An 18,677-nucleotide genomic window follows, 5' to 3' on the forward strand; every position below is an offset into this window, starting at 1 on the left:
AGAAACTGTGTTTTTTTTTTTTAAATATTTTTCTTAACAGTCTCGTATTTTTAATTAAAGGAAACCGGGAAATAAAATAAGCGACATATAAACAGAAAAAACTAATATGATAAAAAAAGTAATATATACAAGCCGATCCAAATCCAAATAAAAATAGTGTGCTAAAGATACAATCCGAAAACAAAAAATAAATAAACCCGACCACTACTGGGTGTGCCTAACGCTCTCTCCCTGGGACCTCCTCTGCCGCCTGTATGTCGCCGCACGGCCCGCATCAGTGACGATCATCTCCATCACGGCGACTGCCTCTAGACCACCCTGATGAACGATACCTCGATCCAACGCGTCCCGCCCAAGCATCTCTATCCGCTGGCAGATTGGCATGAGATCAATGGCGTGGTCATCCTCGGCCTGCTGGTTCTCCAAGATCTCCTCGTGTGCTGGCCTAGGAGCGCCGGGAACGTCGAGTCTCAGCAGAGGATGTGACACCCGGTAGAACCATGTGACGTATCCCTCCACACTGTGCCAGTCCTGTGTGACCCGAGTACGACGGTACTCCTGCGGTACCACATGATGCTGCCAGTCCTCCCATATGGCAGTGAGCTGCACTCGGTTAATATGAATGAAATCGATTAATATGCGAGACAAAAGAAAAAACAAAAAAAATTGCACTTCTGATACAGTTCGGAAGTTCATTTCCGAAAACTGGGATGGAGGTGTTTTCGGAAATGAACGTTCGAAACACCCCTGCGCATAACTTCTCTGCAACCTCCAATGGCAGACCCCAAAATCAAACTTCAAAACAACCCATAATTCTTCTAAACAACCTAAATACTACTAACAACCTACCCCTATATCATTTATGCAATTGAAAACAACCCTAACATGCATTTAAAATATGGATCTAACAAATATAAAACTTACAAATTGAGTGATCTGAGGGCTTTTGAATGTAGTATAGCAAGGTGATTGGAGCCTTTGATGCAGCCTTGGAAGTGTGTTCCCAGAAAATCTCAGAGGAGTTGAGTTTGATATTGGTTTAGGGTAAATGATTTGGGGGGAGGGGGCTGTTTTGCTTAATCTGCAAAACGCGCAATATTTCGGAAATGAACTTCCGAAATGGTGTTTTCGGAAGTGCATTTCCGAAATAAGTCAATTTTTTTAAAAAAAAAGGCGCTTTCGGAGATGCATCTCCGAAAACACCTTTTTCTTGCATTTCGGAGATGCATTTCCGAAGTTAGGGGTAGTTTGGGTTTTTCAGCAGAGGTGGGCTAGAAGGTTGGGAGGTGGCCAAAGAAATTTCTGAGATAAATATCTATGCAACTCATATTTTATGAGTTCAACTTATAACTGTTTGATGAATTGAGTCAGGGCCGACTCAAGAGTAACGTGATCAAAGCAAGAGCCTTAAACCTAAAAATTTTGGGCCAAAATAAGGTCTAAAAACAATTTAATTTAGTTATAAATATATAAAATAATATATAAATTAAATATATTCTCATAGTAGAGTAGGTTAAAGGAAGACTTCATGTTTTTTTTTTGTCTTTGATTAAACTCTTAACAACCATAAAAATTAAAGCTTTTAAAATATATTTTAGAGCCTCATAAAATTTGGTTCAAGTCTCTAAATGACTGGTATGGGCCTTGCATGGAGTTGCATCAAATAGTTTATATCTAGTTGCATCAAAGAGTTTTAGCATTCTACATGCCACCCTAAGTTATATTTGGCACCCCCTAAATTCGATGAAATTTCTATTATAATCTTACTCAAATTTTCTACCATTTCAAAAATTCACGTTTAAAAATAATTTTTTTTGAAAAATCTTGGGCGATATCAAAAATTTCAACTACATAACGAAAATTCTTAGAAAATAGTAAGTAGGATATCGGAAATTTCACCTCAATACCGAAAATTCTTTGGAAAAAAATAGTGAACTTCCAAAAAATTCTGGTAGAATTGATTGGAAATTCTAAAATTTCCGGTAGTTGATTTTTTTTGAAAAATTGCGAAAATTTTGAAATTTTCGGCAGTTAAAATTTTTTGTTTTCTCATTTTTTTTTTTGTTTTTCACAAATTTTATTAATGTTTTTTTATTGAGGACCATAGGAAAGGACAATACCATTGTCGATAGGACCACAGATAGAGCGGCAGCTGCCGCTAGAACTGCTGAGACCGAGGCTTCCCAACTACGGGCTGAAAGACATGCTCCAACTGATTCTCACCGAAAACAGATGGCTGAGCAGAAGCAGGGGCAATTTTGTGCACCCCAACGACGAGCTGCTAGTGTTTCTATTATTGTGGAGGAGCGTGCTCATGTGGAGGCTGAGCCGATTGCTATTATTGTGGAGGAGGTACAAGTTCCTATTCCTGTTGAGGAGGTACCTGTTGAGGCTGAGCAGGTTCATGTTGATGTGGAGGAGGTACTTGTTGCAGCTGAGCAGGTTCCTATTCCAGATGAAGAGGTATATGCTGCGGCTGAGTAGGTTTCTGTTGTCGATGAGGTTGCTACTCCCATAGATATAAAGGCAACGACTCGTGCTTCTGCGGAGGCATCTGTTTACACAAATGAAGCCTTCCCAGGAGGGCCTAGTGACCGATCTGTGCTCACAAGGTATGCTTCCCATCTCGCATACAAAGTATGACAAGGAGAGGTATATATGTTATAATTTTTTATTTTCAAAATATTTATTATGGTTCGGTGATGTGTCGAAATTTTACTAATAATTTTTTTAACTTTGTTTTCTATAGGAGCGTCCGCTGCTGAAGGTCGCATCACAAGGGTCGAAGTTGAAGAAGTCCCCTCTAAGTCTGATGCCTGAGCAGGTCAGTCGTATTGTATATTATTTTCGTCTGCTAGAGTTCTCCGATTGCTCATTGACCATGCTTGACGCCTCCCTTGTGTCTGTTTTTATTAAGCGGTGGCACTCGAAGACATCTTCCTTTCATCTTCCATTTGGAGAGATGACTATCACTTTGGATGATGTGTACTCATATGCTTCCCAGCTACTGGCTGATGACGTGTCTCCACCACCACCTCCATCAGGCTCAGATGACCAGGATCGTCTCTAGATGATCGCTATGATTGTGGATAATCTCATGGATTTGATAAACCTGGATGGTGAGATTTTCACAAGATTAGCCAAACAACCGCTAGTCGTCGACAAATCTTGAAATTGTTTACGGTGATTTCCGGTAAACAACCGCTAGTCCTCCAAACTATAAAATATACTTTGGTTACTCACAGGATCGACTAGATTGATCCTAGGACATAGTCAAACAATTGTCTTTTAATATGATTTGGTTCATGTTTGATTGTTCTGGCTTCGAAAAACTTGTTTGTGATATGATCGTATGACTATTCATGTGAAACAACAGTTGTTATACGTGTTAATATAACTTCGACAAAGAAAACATAAAAAAGCGTGTAAATTGCAAAAATGTAAAGTGCAAGAATATAACGTGCAAGAATGTTAAATGCAGAAATGTAAAAAATGCTTCGAAATGAAAGTTAAACGAAAAAGACAAAGGAACTGAAAAGATACTTGAATAAAGAAAGATACAAATGTATTTAAAATGGTGTTGGTGTCATACGTACATTTCTCAGTGAACTCGTTCTCTAAACACTTGATACTTGAGTAATTTGTGAGTGATTTGTACAAAATGAACACACGGAATCCTAACATTAAGACCCTTATTTATACTAATTTCGACCCTAACGGTCCTACACTAATCTGATGCCATGTTGCTCACATGAATCCCTGGGATGCCATCTGTCCTTGTTCGGTTACACAGACTATTTCGAAATTCAAATCCTCCCGCGTGAATCCTCTTTCGATACGTGGCAACGTGATCAGAACCGAGAATGCCACGAATACACGTCAAGCTTCAGTACCCTTCGTATTTCGCAAAATGTTTAAGTCTTAAAGATAATTCACTTCGAATTAGCTCCGATTCTAACCATCTTCACTCCAACTTAAACAACATCCTCGAAACATGGCCATCAGTAGCCATATTCAATCTCAGAAATGGTCATCAGTAACCATCTTTCTTCGAATTCTAACTCTTCAAAAAATATTTCCTCTAAACGAAATCTCCAGCCAACAGAAATATGCGCATGAAACTCAATCTGCCCCTTAGTTATGCTACGACGAAATAATTTCCCCATGGCCGTCACATCTTCATCAGTCTTCAACTCAACCGGGTTATATTTCACCCTTCAATTACTTTCAACCAAATCTTCATGAAACTTGATCTTTCTCACCCTCTTGTTCTCGGTATCTGACAACAATTCATTCAACTTATTTGTTAAGCTGGGGAGAGATGAGACGCCTTCCAGAAGCTTGAACTCAACGGAAGGATTGTTTCTGTTGAAATACACTTCTGTCTTTACTAGAAATTGAGGAAGAGATGTTTTTTTTTTAGATTTCTCTATAACATATGCCTCTATTTATAGAATTTTGGATTCATTCTAGACCATACAAAATTATCGGTGAAATCATAGCCCTACAAAATTGTCTGAAAAATTCTGAATGTCAAAAAAATTTGACTAAATACACTACCAGAAATTTCAATTAACAATTAAATTTTCAGTACAGACTGGTAAATTTTGAAATTTACAAAACTTTTGTAAGGTACCGAAAATGTCAAATGAATTACTGGCAATTTAGTAGATACTGAAAATTTTGATTTTTATATAAAAAATTTAGTTAAAAAATTATTAATTTCTTAAAAGTGTAATTTTGAAATTAGAAAAAAATAGGGAGATTGCTTGATATAATTTTGGAGGTGGCATGTAGAATCTTAAAGAGTTTATTTCGGATGCACGTGACACATACAATACACACAATTATGTGTAGCTTGGATCGTGAATTGTACTATATGGACTTTTAGTCAATTTCCACTAACTGTACTAGACTAATATATATGACTTTCACTCAATTTCCACTAACTGCTCTAGACTAATATATATGACTTTTGCTCAATTTCCACTAACTTAGTTTTCAAATAGTGGAATTGAAATTGAGTTAGTGTTTAGTTTTCAAATAGTGGAATTGAAATTGAGTTAGTGGATTTAGAATTGTAGCTTCCATTATGGTTTCAATCTAAGGCGTGCTGCCCTATATGACCTAAGAATTGAAAGAAAAAAAAAAAGTTGAACTGGTTTCTTTCTTAATTTTATACGGTCACAATTAGAACCAAAATTTCAATAATTGCCAAGGTTTTTTCAGAAATAGTCAACTATAACTGATTGAGGGTAATATGATATCACGAAAATTTCATGTAGAAATAGGAAATTCAGTTAGCTTAACTCATTTGTAATATTATGCCCTCCTTCCTTTAGTTTTTGTTTACTTAGTATGACTTTCTATTTCGTTTGGCTAGTTTGGAACAATCGCTATTCATATGCACCGACTTGCCATACTCATAGTCAGGGTCTCTAATCAATTCAGAAATCTAGTTTTAATCTAAAATTTTTTAAAATAAAATTTATAATTTTAATAATTAAATATTACACCAAAAAATCAAATAATTTTAAAACTATAAATTATTTTCGTTATGGATGAAATTATAAAAAAATCGGGTCCTTGAGATTTGAGGTCGAGTGTTGTAACGCTCGCTGCACATGCACATGTGCAGTGTAGTGCACATGTGCAGGGTCGAACCTGCTTGTAGCAAATGACTAGTTTGTGATCTTTCTTTTTTAAGAGAGAGAAATTTGACTCATCATCAATGAATACCCATAAAAAATATTTAATACAGATGGATAAAATCTCGTCAAATTGATACGAGTATGAGTTTGGATAATTACCCACGAAAATAAATAGGTATGAGTGCAAATATGATCATCTTAGCAACCACCCCATGATGCCTTGAAGACTCTTCAGGGCGATGTGGCCAATATGAGACAAACATTCCATGATACTCTTTAGCATACTATGCAGGGTGTGCTCAGAATCCGAGAACGAGTGGTAGAGCAAGCAAGGAAGCTTTGTCTTGATGTCGTAATTTCTGCCGAGGCGCTGGACCCATTTAAGCTCGCTTCTGGTGTGAATAAAGGAGGTGGTCCCGATGCTTCGGCTTCAAATGCTCCGGCTTGATTTTCTTTTTGCCATGTATTATTTATTTCATGCAAAGTTTCTCGGGCTTTCATGCCTTGGGTGTAACAATTTTGAATATTTAATAAAATATTTTACATTGATATCCCAAATATTGTTTAGCTTTAGAGGTTCGTGCCTGATTTGCTTTATCATTATTGTTATTCACGATCTGTTATAGTTATGAACTTGCTTTCTTTATCTGCAAAATCTTTACTCCCTCCGTCTCATAATAAGTGTCTCATTTGCACTTTTTCTATGTCTCAAAATAAATGTCTCTTTAGAATACCAATGCAACATTTATTATTTTTTCCCACTACTATACCCCTATATATTAACTTTCACGTTTTTCAACTACTCCACTACCTATAATAAATAAGGGTACTTTAGTAAATGATACTAATTTTTTTTATTAAAATCAACACATCTAATCATTTTCTTAAGAACCGTGCAAAGTTCAAATAAAACACTTATTATGAGACGGAGGGAGTATTTACTTTTAGAATTTAGTTCGGACCATTGGCGTTTGTAGGAGATGGCGGATTATTTGTTGTGGGTGTAAGAGCCTTTATTGCTTTCGTTGCAAAAGAAGCGGCGTATTTAATTGTAGTGAGATGGCAGATATGCTTCCAACATTTTTCTTGTTCTTTTGCAACTCGGTGCATTGAATGGCGTCATCTATCATTTTTGGTTGTAATATTTGTTTGTTGTCTTTAGCGGTAGTATTAATAGTGTATGGATTTGGATAAACATATATCCCACTTGGCGATTTGTTTTCGCATCTTGAGCGATGCCAGTGATAGACGAAGTTGAGGTCATGAAAACATATTTTGAACTATGCTCTGCGTTAGGGGTGTTCGCGGTGCGGTTTAGTTCGGTTTTGAGCATAAAAGTCATCCTAACCGCGAGATAAAAATGCATGCGGTTCGGTTTGGTTCGGTTGATTTTTAAAAAGTCATCCAAACCAAACCAAACCAAACCAATGCGGTTAGGATCGGTTCGGTTGACTGCGGTTTACACTATAAAATAAAAATGTACTGAAATAAAAGGAAAAAGGAAAGTAATTCAATGTCAATATAATATATGATATTATACCATACAAAAGAAATTATATTACAAGAACAATAGAGAACTAAAAATACATTATAAATGAAATACATATATTAGACAGGAGAGAATTATATATATATATATATATATATATATATATATATATATAAAATACAAAAATTAAGTGGATTATGCCAAAACTTAAGTTAATAAATTATTTATTAAAATTCAAAACGTTAGATGTGGCTGTGTTCAATTGAATTTGGAAAGATAATAAATTAATTATAAAAATTTAAAACTTAAGTTAAATATGCGGTTTGGTTCGGTTCCGTTCGGTTTCGTGAAATAAAAACCGCAAACCAAACCAAACCATGCGGTTCAGTCCAAAAACCATCCAAAATCATCCAAACCAAACGCGGTTTTTTGCGGTTTCGGTTTGGATTGGTTCGATTTGCGGTTTTGCTTTTGGATTGGTTCAGATACGATCACCCCTACTCTGCGTCACAAAGGACTGTTCCACGACCAAGAGTAGGATCCCCGTCCATGTCTCTAAGGCTTGGCTCCGATCGAGGTGGACGTCTTTAGGCTGCACCACCTACACCCTGGTGTTGGCTAGATCCAACAAGGGGTGGGTGGGTGCATCACCTATTCAAAAAATGCGTTTAATAAGTGTCTGATGCAAGGTATGCATTTGAGTCGTATCAGAATCACAGAGTTATATAAAATCTGTATTAGATACACAATGGGGCAAGGAATGTGTTTTAAGCCGTAACAGAATTGCAGAGTCGCATATGTATCTTTGACACATTCATGAAGATGGTGTGCTTTAATCCGTATCGAAATCACATAAATGTGTTAAGTCCGTATCACGAAAATTTCATGTAGAAATAGGAAATTCAGTTAGCTTAACTCATTTGTAATATTATGCCCTCTTTCCTTTAGTTTTTGTTTTCTTAGTATGACTTTCTATTTCGTTTGGCTAGTTTGGAACAATCGCTATTCATATGCTCCTTCCTTTAGAAATCTAGTTTTAATCTAAAATTTTTTAAAATAAAATTTATAATTTTAATAATTAAATATTACACCAAAAAATCAAATAATTTTAAAAGTATAAATTATTTTCGTTATGGATGAAATTATAAAAAAATCGGGTCCTTGAGATTTGAGGTCGAGTGTTGTAACGCTCGCTGCACATGCACATGTGCAGTGTAGTGCACATGTGCAGGGTCGAACCTGCTTGTAGCAAATGACTAGCTTGTGATCTTTCTTTTTTAAGAGAGAGAAATTTGACTCATCATCAATGAATACCCATAAAAAATATTTAATACAGATGGATAAAATCTCGTCAAATTGATACGAGTATGAGTTTGGATAATTACCCACGAAAATAAATAGGTATGAGTGCAAATATGATCATCTTAGCATCCACCCCATGATGCCTTGAAGACTCTTCAGGGCGATGTGGCCAATATGAGACAAACATTCCATGATACTCTTTAGCATACTATGCAGGATGTGCTCAGAATCCGAGAACGAGTGGTAGAGCAAGCAAGGAAGCTCTGTCTTGATGTCGTAATTTCTTCCGAGGCGCTGGACCCATTTAAGCTCACTTCTGGTGTGAATAAAGGAGGTGGTCCCGATGCTTCGGCTTCAAATGCTCCGGCTTGATTTTCTTTTTGCGATGTATTATTTATTTCATGCAAAGTTTCTCGGGCTTTCATGCCTTGGGTGTAACAATTTTGAATATTTAATAAAATATTTTACATTGATATCCCAAATATTGTTTAGCTTTAGAGGTTTGTGCCTGATTTGCTTTATCATTATTGTTATTCACGATCTGTTATAGTTATGAACTTGCTTTCTTTATCTGCAAAATCTTTACTCCCTCCGTCTCATAATAAGTGTCTCATTTGCACTTTTTCTATGTCTCAAAATAAATGTCTCTTTAGAATACCAATGCAACATTTATTATTTTTTCCCACTACTATACCCATATATATTAACTTTCACGTTTTTCAACTACTCCACTACCTATAATAAATAAGGGTACTTTAGTAAATGATACTAATTTTTTTTTATTAAAATCAACACATCTAATCATTTTCTTAAGAACCGTGCAAAGTTCAAATAAAACACTTATTATGAGACTGAGGGAGTATTTACTTTTAGAAATCAGTTCGGACCATTGGCGTTTGTAGGAGATGGCGGATTATTTGTTGTGGGTGTAAGAGCCTTTATTGCTTTCGTTGCGAAAGAAGCGGCGTATTTAATTGTAGTGAGATGGCAGATATGCTTCCAACATTTTTCTTATTCTCTTGCAACTCGGTGCATTGAATGGCGTCATCTATCATTTTTGGTTGTAATATTTGCTTGTTGTCTTTAGCGGTAGTATTAATAGTGTATGGATTTGGATAAACATATATCCCACTTGGCGATTTGTTTTCGCATCTTGAGCGATGCCAGTGATAGACGAAGTTGAGGTCATGAAAACATATTTTGAACTATGCTCTGCGTCACAAAGGACTGTTCCCCGACCAAGAGTAGGATCCCCGTCCCTGTCTCTAAGGCTTGGCTCCGATCGAGGTGGACGTCTTTAGGCTGCACCACCTACACCCTGGTGTTGGCTAGATCCAAGGAGGGGTGGGTGGGTGCATCACCTATTCAAAAAATGAGTTTAATAAGCGTCTGATGCAAGGTATGCATTTGAGTCGTATCAGAATCACGGAGTTATATAAAGTCTGTATTAGATACACAATGGGGCAAGGAATATGTTTTAAGCCGTAACAGAATTGCAGAGTCGCACATGTGTTAAGTCCGTATCATATACACAATGATCTCGGAGTACGCTTAAGCCGTATCGAAATAGCATAAGTGTGTTAATTCTGTATCGGATACACAATGAGCTCGGAGTACACTATGCCGTATTGGAATTGCAGAAGTGCGTTATGTTCATATCAAAAACATTTTCATGCATCTTGTCTTTGTTCTCATGTTCTGTAAATTATGGCAGAAAGAAACAGAGAAGCACAGAATAGAGGGATATATATATATATATGTCTGTGTGTGTGTGCGCGCGCGCGCGCGTGTTGATATTGAATTGAATTTTTTACAAATAAATAACTAGCTGCTGGGGATGATAACTCAAACAGTGACCTCAGATTGGCCGGACGGTGTCTGAGGTCTTTACTTGTTACACTTCCTTGCGGCTTTAGGCTGAATGTACATCAGGCTTAGGAATGTCTCCTTCGGGTGGAAGGTGTCTGAGGTGGCTTGGCTCGCGTTTTTGTGCCAGTGTATGTTAGGCGGCCGACTGCTTCATTGAATTTAATCAGGGGTCGGACTCTGATTTTTGCATTCATCAAATCGCTCTATTCGATGCTTATGTGAGGCGCTTGACGATTATTGAGCTAAGAGAGACTGATTTTCTTCCAGTTCTGGTCTGGGTCTCTACCTCAAGAAGATCCGAGGTGCTTCTATGGTGAATCTTTCCTACTAGTTAGCTTTCCTCGGACCCTTAAGTGATTATCCTGAGGTATCCACAAGACTCACCAGGTACTGAATTAACGCCTGCTGTTAGCTATGAACTTACGGTATCCGAGCATTATTAGCTAAGAACTTGTCATATCTTTTTTATATCCTCCCTGTAATTGCCTCGGTAGTGGCAGAAAGTACGAGCGCAACCAGGTCAGGAGGCAGATTGCAAGGCTTTTTCCAAAAATTCATGGAAATTTTCTCCAGACCCCGGTGCAATCCTAGATCTTGGTTTGAATTCCTTTCTTCTTCCATTATGTCGATTTCTCCCAAAAATCAGGGATCTCGACGACAAGAATCACGTATGAGAAGATGATTTGTCGCACCTGTTACTCTGAATCTCGACATTTAATTTTAAGTGCTTCTTGATTCAGATATGTGATGGAGCAGTGAACGATGAAATTGAAAACTGAATATAATTCATAGAAACCGTTGAAATCAAAATTGAATGTGCTTCTGATTCGGTAACCTAAGAAGGCTATGAACTAGTGAATTGGAAACTAGATATGAAATTGCGCAAATCGCAGGAATCGAAATTCGTTTCCCACAGACGGCGCCACTGTTCCATTCGGGAAATAGAAATGGATGATCTAGCTCCACGAAGGAACCATAAATGAAGTGAGTGGGGTAGCTGCTGATCTTGAACTATGGATCTGATCCCGTTACGACTGCACGGGGAGGACCTGCATGGTTAGCACTCCAACGCCCTAGTCAATTTAAGATTTAAGATGAGTGTAGTGATATTAGAGATCAGAGAGTGTGTACCTTCTCATTGCATGTGAACTGTTTTTTATATTTGAGCTGAGTAGAGAGGGATTGAGATGGATTCGGCCTTTCGGAATAGGGTCTTTGGCCGGTCCATAACAGATTATATGGACACTTTCAGTCCTGTTGTAAAAATGACTACAATCAGAGTTCTCATGCCCATTGCAGCAGTTCAGAATTGGCCTCTTTTTCAACTTGATGTCAACACAACTTTCCTTCATTGAGATCTCAATGAAGAAGTTTACATGCAAGCTCCTCCAGGTCTTGACTTGTCACAACCTAATCTTGTGTGGAAATTGCAAAGAACACTCTATGTTTTGAAGCAAGAAGTAGACAATGTAACACAAAATTAAACAACACACTCACTTCCTCAGGTTATCAAATCCAAAGCTGATTATTCACTTTTCACTAATAATTCTTCCAAAGGCTTTACATTCATCTTTGTATATATGGATGTTTGGTCTTAGGAGGAACTGACTTTACAGAAATCAAGTACCTTAAAAATCTTTTGAATGACGAGTTAAGTATCGAAGACTTAGGTGTCGCCGATTAGTGGTTCTCTTTGTTTGCTCGAAGAATCGGAGGAGGGGATAATCTCGAAGTTGATTGAAGGCGAAGAACTGTGGTGGAATAATTGTTTTTCGGAGGTGAAGGTGTGGAGCCATGGAGAGTTAGAGGCAGGCAGGTCTATATGGATCTCTATTTTCGGCATCCCTCCTCATGCTTGGAACTCGGATTTCTTGGCGGCTTTGGGAAATTCTTTAGGGAAATTGATTTGCGTTGACGATCATACTGCGAATGGAGCTTCTTTTGACGTTGCGAGGATGCTCATTGAAGTCCCGATTGCCTTTAAGCTAGAACAGAGGGGTACAGTTATGGTGGATGGCATCCATTACGATTTATTTTTCAAGGAAGATAGCGGATTTCGTAACTTCGAAACTAGTAAGCTTTCCTCTTTCTCATCTGCTTCCGGTTCTGATTCCGATTCTATTTCCTCGGATTTTCTATCCGATTGCTGTAGCATACCGGGGGAAGATTCTGGTAAGGGAAATTCAGACCAGTTGCCATTGGAGAGTGAGTTTGGCCCGGTTCTTGCGCCTGTAGGGGAGAACGTTGCTTCTGCTTTTGCAGCAACGGTTTTAGGGGAGGGCGTGAAGGCTGATGGCGCGGAGGGAGTTGTATCGGGGAAGGTTGGAGGCACTATTTCAGGGAAGGGCGAGAATGCTGACGGCGCGGAGGGCGTTGTTTCGGGGATGGCTGGAGGTATTGTTTTGAAGGATTGCTGCACCCTTGATTCTCGACCTTTCGAAGCTTCCGATTCGATTTCAGATTCAACATCTTGCGTTCCAAACAGTGACCACTGTAACACTGAGGCGGTTCTGGGCAATGGCAACGGGGTTGCCGAGGGTAACTTTCCTTTTGCAATTGTTGATCCTGTGGAAGTGGGGGAGGGGCAGCGACTTCGTCCTTCTTGCTCTATGTCATTCGATGGGGCCATTGATAAGGTTAAGAAGAACAAAAAACAATTAGTCAGGAAACTTTCTGTTAAACATCTGTCTGAGGTGGGGGGTTCTCTTCACCATAAATCTGTGTTGCTTCTTAATAAGAACAAAGGTAGAGATATGAAAGGGTGTGGGAGGAGACATACCGATAACAGGTCGTCTTCGGCCGGAGGGGGATCTAAGGTGGCAGTGGCTGTTTCTTCCAAAACAGTGCCGGTTTTGACTTCGGGAGGATTTCCAGATTTTTCTCCTTCCGATATTAGTGACTTTGGGGACATTTCTAGGAACAACCGTCGTTTGTGGGGTAACTTAGATTGTGAGGCGGGTTCTAAAGTGTGGAAAGCAATGGAAGCTATGGGTGTTGTTAATCATGGTGGGGAAGATGAGGTTATGAAGAAATTGGAGGATATGGAAAATGAGGCGAAACTTAGAAAGGCAAGTAGGAAGGAGAACAAAAAAGGGACTTTATGTTAATTGGCACTTTAAATATTAGAGGAGGGGGTAATCCTTTGAAGAGGAAAAGGATTAGCACATTACTTTCTAAGAGCAAGGCGGATATTTTTTTGATTCAAGAAACTAAAATTACGAATATGCACGAGTGGGTGGCGAAGAGTTTTTGGAGGAGTAATGGGGTAGGATACTCGTTCTCCAATTCGGTTGGTAGGTCGGGAGGTATATTAACGATATGGAAGGAGGATGACATGGAGGTGGTTGCTAGATTCAAGGGAGAGGGATACCTTGGTATCAAATTCTTGAAGTGTAATAAACTTTATTACTTGATGAACATTTACTCTCCTTGCGACCTTTCAAAAAAGAGAGCTTTATGGAAAAGGATTTTGGAGTTGAAAGAAGCGAACAAGGATGGTGAATGGATTGTGGGGGGGCGATTTCAACACCACAAAGAATTGTCATGAGAGAAAAGGTAGGGGTGTGGTTTCCAATTCCAATTCCAACACAACCGAGATGAAGGAGTTTGCGGATTTTATAGAAGAAAGCAAGTTGGTGGATATGCCTTGTAAAGGTAAAAAGTATACTTGGTATAGCGGCGACGGAATCTCGATTAGTAGGATTGATAGATTTCTTATTTCGGAAAACATTGTGAATGAATGGGGAGTGGTGGGTCAAGTCGTGGGTGATCGAGACATATCCGACCATTGTCCTATATGGTTAGAAGTAGATAAAGAGGATTGGGGTCCAAAACCATTCAAGTTTAACAATGAGTGGTTCTCTTTCGATTCTTTCTTGCCTTTTGTTGAAAAGGAATGGAACGACATTAAGGTGGAAGGTAGAGGAGACTTCGTTTTGAAAGAAAAGTTATTTCGTTTGAAAGGAAGATTAAAGTGGTGGAATAAAGAAGTTTTTGGCAAGATGGACTTGGAGATAGAGGAAGGAGCGAGAGATATTAATTTGGGGGATGATAGATTGGAAATAGAGGGGGAAGACCTTTATCCCGAAATATTAAAAGATAGAAGGGAAGCTACTAGTAGATTTTGGTCAAGGTTGAGAATTAAAGAGAACATGCTTGTTCAAAAATCTAGAATGAAATGGCTTAATGAGGGGGATGCTAATAGTGGTTTTTTTCATAAAGTCATGAAGGTGAGAAGAAGCCGTAATCACATCGGTCCTATCAATTCTTGTAGTGGAGTGTTAGATTCGGTGGAAAGTATAAAGGAGGAAGTGTTTCAACATTTTTCTAGAAAATTTGGTGGTGTTGAAGATGTATCCATTAGTCTCGATGGGATTGACTTTGATAGCATCGGAGAGGATGAGAAAGTTTGGCTTGAGAGACCTTTTCAAGAGGAAGAAATATTGGAAGCGGTTGGGAATTGTGGTGGTTCTAAGAGTCCGGGGCCGGACGGATACTCCTTTCTTTTCATTAAAAATTGTTGGTCCTTCTTGCGAAGTGATTTTATGAAGTTTTTTGATTATGTCTTCAAAGGTGGCGAATTGTCTAAGGTAATAACTTCTTCATTCTTAGCTTTGATTCCGAAGGGTTCCAACCATCTTTGTTTGGATGACTATAGGCCTATATGCTTAGTAGGTTGTATGTATAAAGTGGTGGCTAAGGTGTTGGCGGGAAGATTGAAAAAAGTGTTGCATTCGATAGTTTCGCATTGTCAAAGTGCTTTCGTCCCGGGTAGACAATTACTTGATGGAGTTGTAGTGGCAAATGAAGTGGTTGATTTTGCTAGAAAGGAGGGGGGCTCTTGTCTTCTTTTTAAAGTTGATTTTGAAAAGGCATACGATAAAGTTTCATGGAACTTTCTTCGGTATCTTTTGGTTAAAATGGGCTTTGGAAATAAATGGAGGAAGTGGATGGAGATATTGGTTTTCAAGAGCAACATGTCGGTTATGGTTAATGGTAGTCCAACTAAGGAATTTGGTGTTAAAAAAGGTTTAAGACAAGGCGACCCTTTATCTCCTTTTCTTTTTGTTTTGGTAGCGGAGGCTCTTGCTAGACTAGTGAGAAAATCTAGTGAGATAGGTGAATTTGAGAATTTTGAAATTAATAGAAGATGTGGGGTGGATATTCTTCAATTTGCGGACGACACTTTGTTGGTTGGAAAGGGGTCTTGGAAACATGTCAAGGCGTTAAAGATTGTGTTGAGATCTTTCGAATTAGTTTCGGGTCTCGGTATAAATTTTCACAAAAGCAAGTTAATAGGTATTAACGTGTCTCCTCTTTTTTTGGATGCCGCGGCTTACTATCTTTCTTGTAAGATTGAAAGTAGTAATTTTCTTTTTCTTGGTATTCCGATTGGGAGCAATCCTAGGAAGGAAGCGACTTGGTCACCTTTAGTGGAGAAAATGAAAAAGAGACTAGCGGGTTGGAAGAATAGATTGCTTAATCTCTGTGGTAGGATTACTCTTTTGAAGTCTATCTTGAGTTCTTTAGCAATTTTCACTTTGTCTTTTTATAAGATGCCGACAAAAGTGGCTAAAGTTGTGACATCTATTCAAAGCAATTTTTTGTGGGGAGGAGAGGAGGAAAAGAAGAAAATTCATTGGGTCGGTTGGAAAGGAGTGACCCGTCCTCAAGAAAAAGGTGGCTTGGGAATAAAGAATATAGGCGACTTTAATTTGGCTCTCTTGAACAAGTGGAGATGGAGGATTGCTCAAGGTAATAAGTCCATGTGGTTAGAGGTGTTAAAGGCTCGGTATGGCGATTTGTGTTTGCAATTATTTTGCGATGGAGACATTTCCAATCATGCTTCTTCTTCTTTTTGGTGGAGAGATATTTCAAAGGTTAGTGTTTCTTCTAATCCGTTGCATTGTGATCCCATTGTTGAGTATTGTAAGTTTAAGGTTGGTAATGGTTTTAATACCCCTTTTTGGGAATCTTGTTGGTGGAATAATGGTTTATTAAAAGATTTTTTTCCGGATCTTTTTTTGGCCTCTTCTTTAAAAAAGGTGTCGGTTGCGGTTATGGGAGGGTGGTTAGAGGGGGTGTGGAAGTGGGGAGATCTTGGTATATCGGTGGTCGGAAGGGATGCAGACTTTTTATTTTCTCTTTCGATGTTGAAGGATCTTTTAGAGAATTTCGGTAGCTTGAATGATGCGAAGGATGAGGTGGTGTGGTTGTTGGACTTGAATAGCGGTTATTCGGTTTCATCTTGTTATGGCTTATATTCTTCTAGGCGTATTCCTTTTGGCCCACCGGCCAAGGGTGATGTGGCTTTCAACTTGATTTGGAAAGCGGACATTCCGTTAAAGATTAAGGCTTTTGGTTGGAGACTTTTTTTGAATAGGTTACCAACAAAAGATATGTTGATGTATAGAGGTATTAATTTGGATCTTGCTAATTCTATGTGCATTTTTTGCAATTCTCATGTCGAAGAGGCGGATCATTTGTTTTCTAAATGTTTTGTGATTAAGTTGGTGTGGAAAGAAATTGCTATGTGGGTGGGTTTTTTGGGTTGGTCGGAGGAAGAGTGCTTCCCGTTTTTCTTGGAATGGCACTTGTTGAGCCGTGTGAATAAGGTTAAAAGCGGCAAATTGGGGGTGTTTTGGTTAGCCACCACTTGGATTATTTGGTTGACTAGGAATGCTTTTTGTTTTAGGAATGAAGTGTGGAACATAAATAACATGGTGTGGAGCATCAAGTTTTTGGCTTGGAGATGGTCAACTTTTGGCAATATTACATATTCCAATTGTAGCTTTTACGATTTCTATAAAGACCCTTGGTCTTATTTGAAGTAATTGTAATTGGTTGTAATATTGCTTTTTGTCGGCTTTGGGTCGACTTTGTACTCGGGTTGGAGAACCCCTAGTTCTCCCTTATATATTTTCCTTGCTTATAGAAAAAAAAAAAAAAAAAAAAGACTTAGGAGTATTGAAATACTTCTTAGGTTTTGAAGTGGCTCGAACTATAAATGACACATCTCTTTGTCAAATAAAGCATGCTTTAGACTTAATACATGATGCATGAGTTATTGGAGCCAAGCCATGCACTACACCAATGCAGCCCAATATGTAACTTCACAAAACATATGGCAAACCTCTCTCAGAACCTACTGCATATAAAAGACTCATTAGCATATTATTGTACTCACTCACTCCAGGCCTGAGATAGTTATGTAGTAACTAAACTTAGCCAATTTCCCGATGCTCCTAATGACAAGTATATACTAGCCAATTTCTAGATAGCTTATGTAGTAAGTAAACTTAACCAATTTCATGTGTCTACATGTGTTAAGATACCTCAAAAACAATCTAGGACAATGTCTATTCTTCAGCTCATCCTCTACATTGTGTCTCAAAGGTTTCTCTGATTTTGAATGGGGGGCATGTCCTAACACATGAAGATTAACCACAAGCGTATATTTCTTTCTCGACAAATCTCTCATTAGCTGGAAAAGCAAGAAATAGGTTGTATTGTCACAATCATCATCAGAGGCAAGGTATACAGCATTGGCCCAAGCAACTTGAGAAAGGTCAATGTATTCTCTACTTACTCAATAACTTTCAGATATCACATCACATGTCAATCATCATCTATTGCAACAATAAACTACTTTGCACATAACTGTAGATCTAGTATCCCATGAGAGAACAAAACATATAGAAATTGATTGCCATGTGCTAAGAGATATAGTGTTAACAAGTGTAGTACATCTATTATCTGTCACTTCAACGGAGCAAGTTGCTGATATACTCACAAGTCATTGGACCCGAGTCCATTCAACAATCTTAAAGCCAAGTTAGGAATGATTGGTATACATTCTAGCCTGAGGGGAATGTTAAATGTAACAATTCAGAAGAGAATGTAGTTAAACTTGTTGATAGAGATTCGAAACTGAAAAATAATTAACCAAGTTAGTTACTAATTGGTTAGGAGTTAGCTAGTTACACTTACTTGATATATAAGTAACCATACACTCCTGTATCAAGTGAGATTTTTGAGTAATGAAAATGTTGGATACCATTTTCTCTTATTCATCTCAATGCCTTTACTTGTTAAGGTTGAGTTTCAACAACTCAGACAATCAATTTTTAATTTCTTGATAACCGACATTAAAACAAAAATGTGCCTCTTAATCTTGTACATTTATTCATTTAGAGGATATTATCCAAATTTAATTGATATTCATTTGTTTTTGACAAATAAAAACTGTCACTAAAAGTCTGAATTATGTAGCTAAAAGAAGAAGAATATTTATGGTACAGATTATCAAAACATGATACGAACATAATAAGATTGGAGAATAAGGGGAATGAAAACATTGATTTTGT

The 18,677-nt window shown here is 38.0% G+C and overlaps 1 protein-coding gene across 1 annotated transcript; it reads left to right on the top strand.

Annotated features, from left to right (window-relative positions):
- The first annotated feature begins 1,628 nt into the window (after window positions 1–1,628).
- LOC131649871 (uncharacterized) lies at window positions 1,629–3,070 on the top strand. Its single transcript, XM_058919619.1, has 4 exons — window positions 1,629–1,635; window positions 2,108–2,442; window positions 2,485–2,637; window positions 2,750–3,070. Exons 1-4 carry the CDS (start codon window positions 1,629–1,631, stop codon window positions 3,068–3,070), a joined length of 816 nt encoding a protein of 271 aa, XP_058775602.1.
- Window positions 3,071–18,677: the final 15,607 nt, after the last annotated feature.

The sequence above is a fragment of the Vicia villosa genome, linkage group LG2, assembly GCF_029867415.1.
Source record: "Vicia villosa cultivar HV-30 ecotype Madison, WI linkage group LG2, Vvil1.0, whole genome shotgun sequence".
Taxonomy (NCBI): Eukaryota; Viridiplantae; Streptophyta; class Magnoliopsida; order Fabales; family Fabaceae; genus Vicia; species Vicia villosa.

Coding starts and splice junctions, on each gene's coding strand:
- LOC131649871 (XM_058919619.1), top strand. Junction 2,443..2,484: donor TACTTGTTGCAGCTGAGCAG/GTTCCTATTCCA, acceptor GCGGCTGAGTAG/GTTTCTGTTGTCGATGAGGT. Junction 2,638..2,749: donor CTTCCCATCTCGCATACAAA/GTATGACAAGGA, acceptor TGTTTTCTATAG/GAGCGTCCGCTGCTGAAGGT.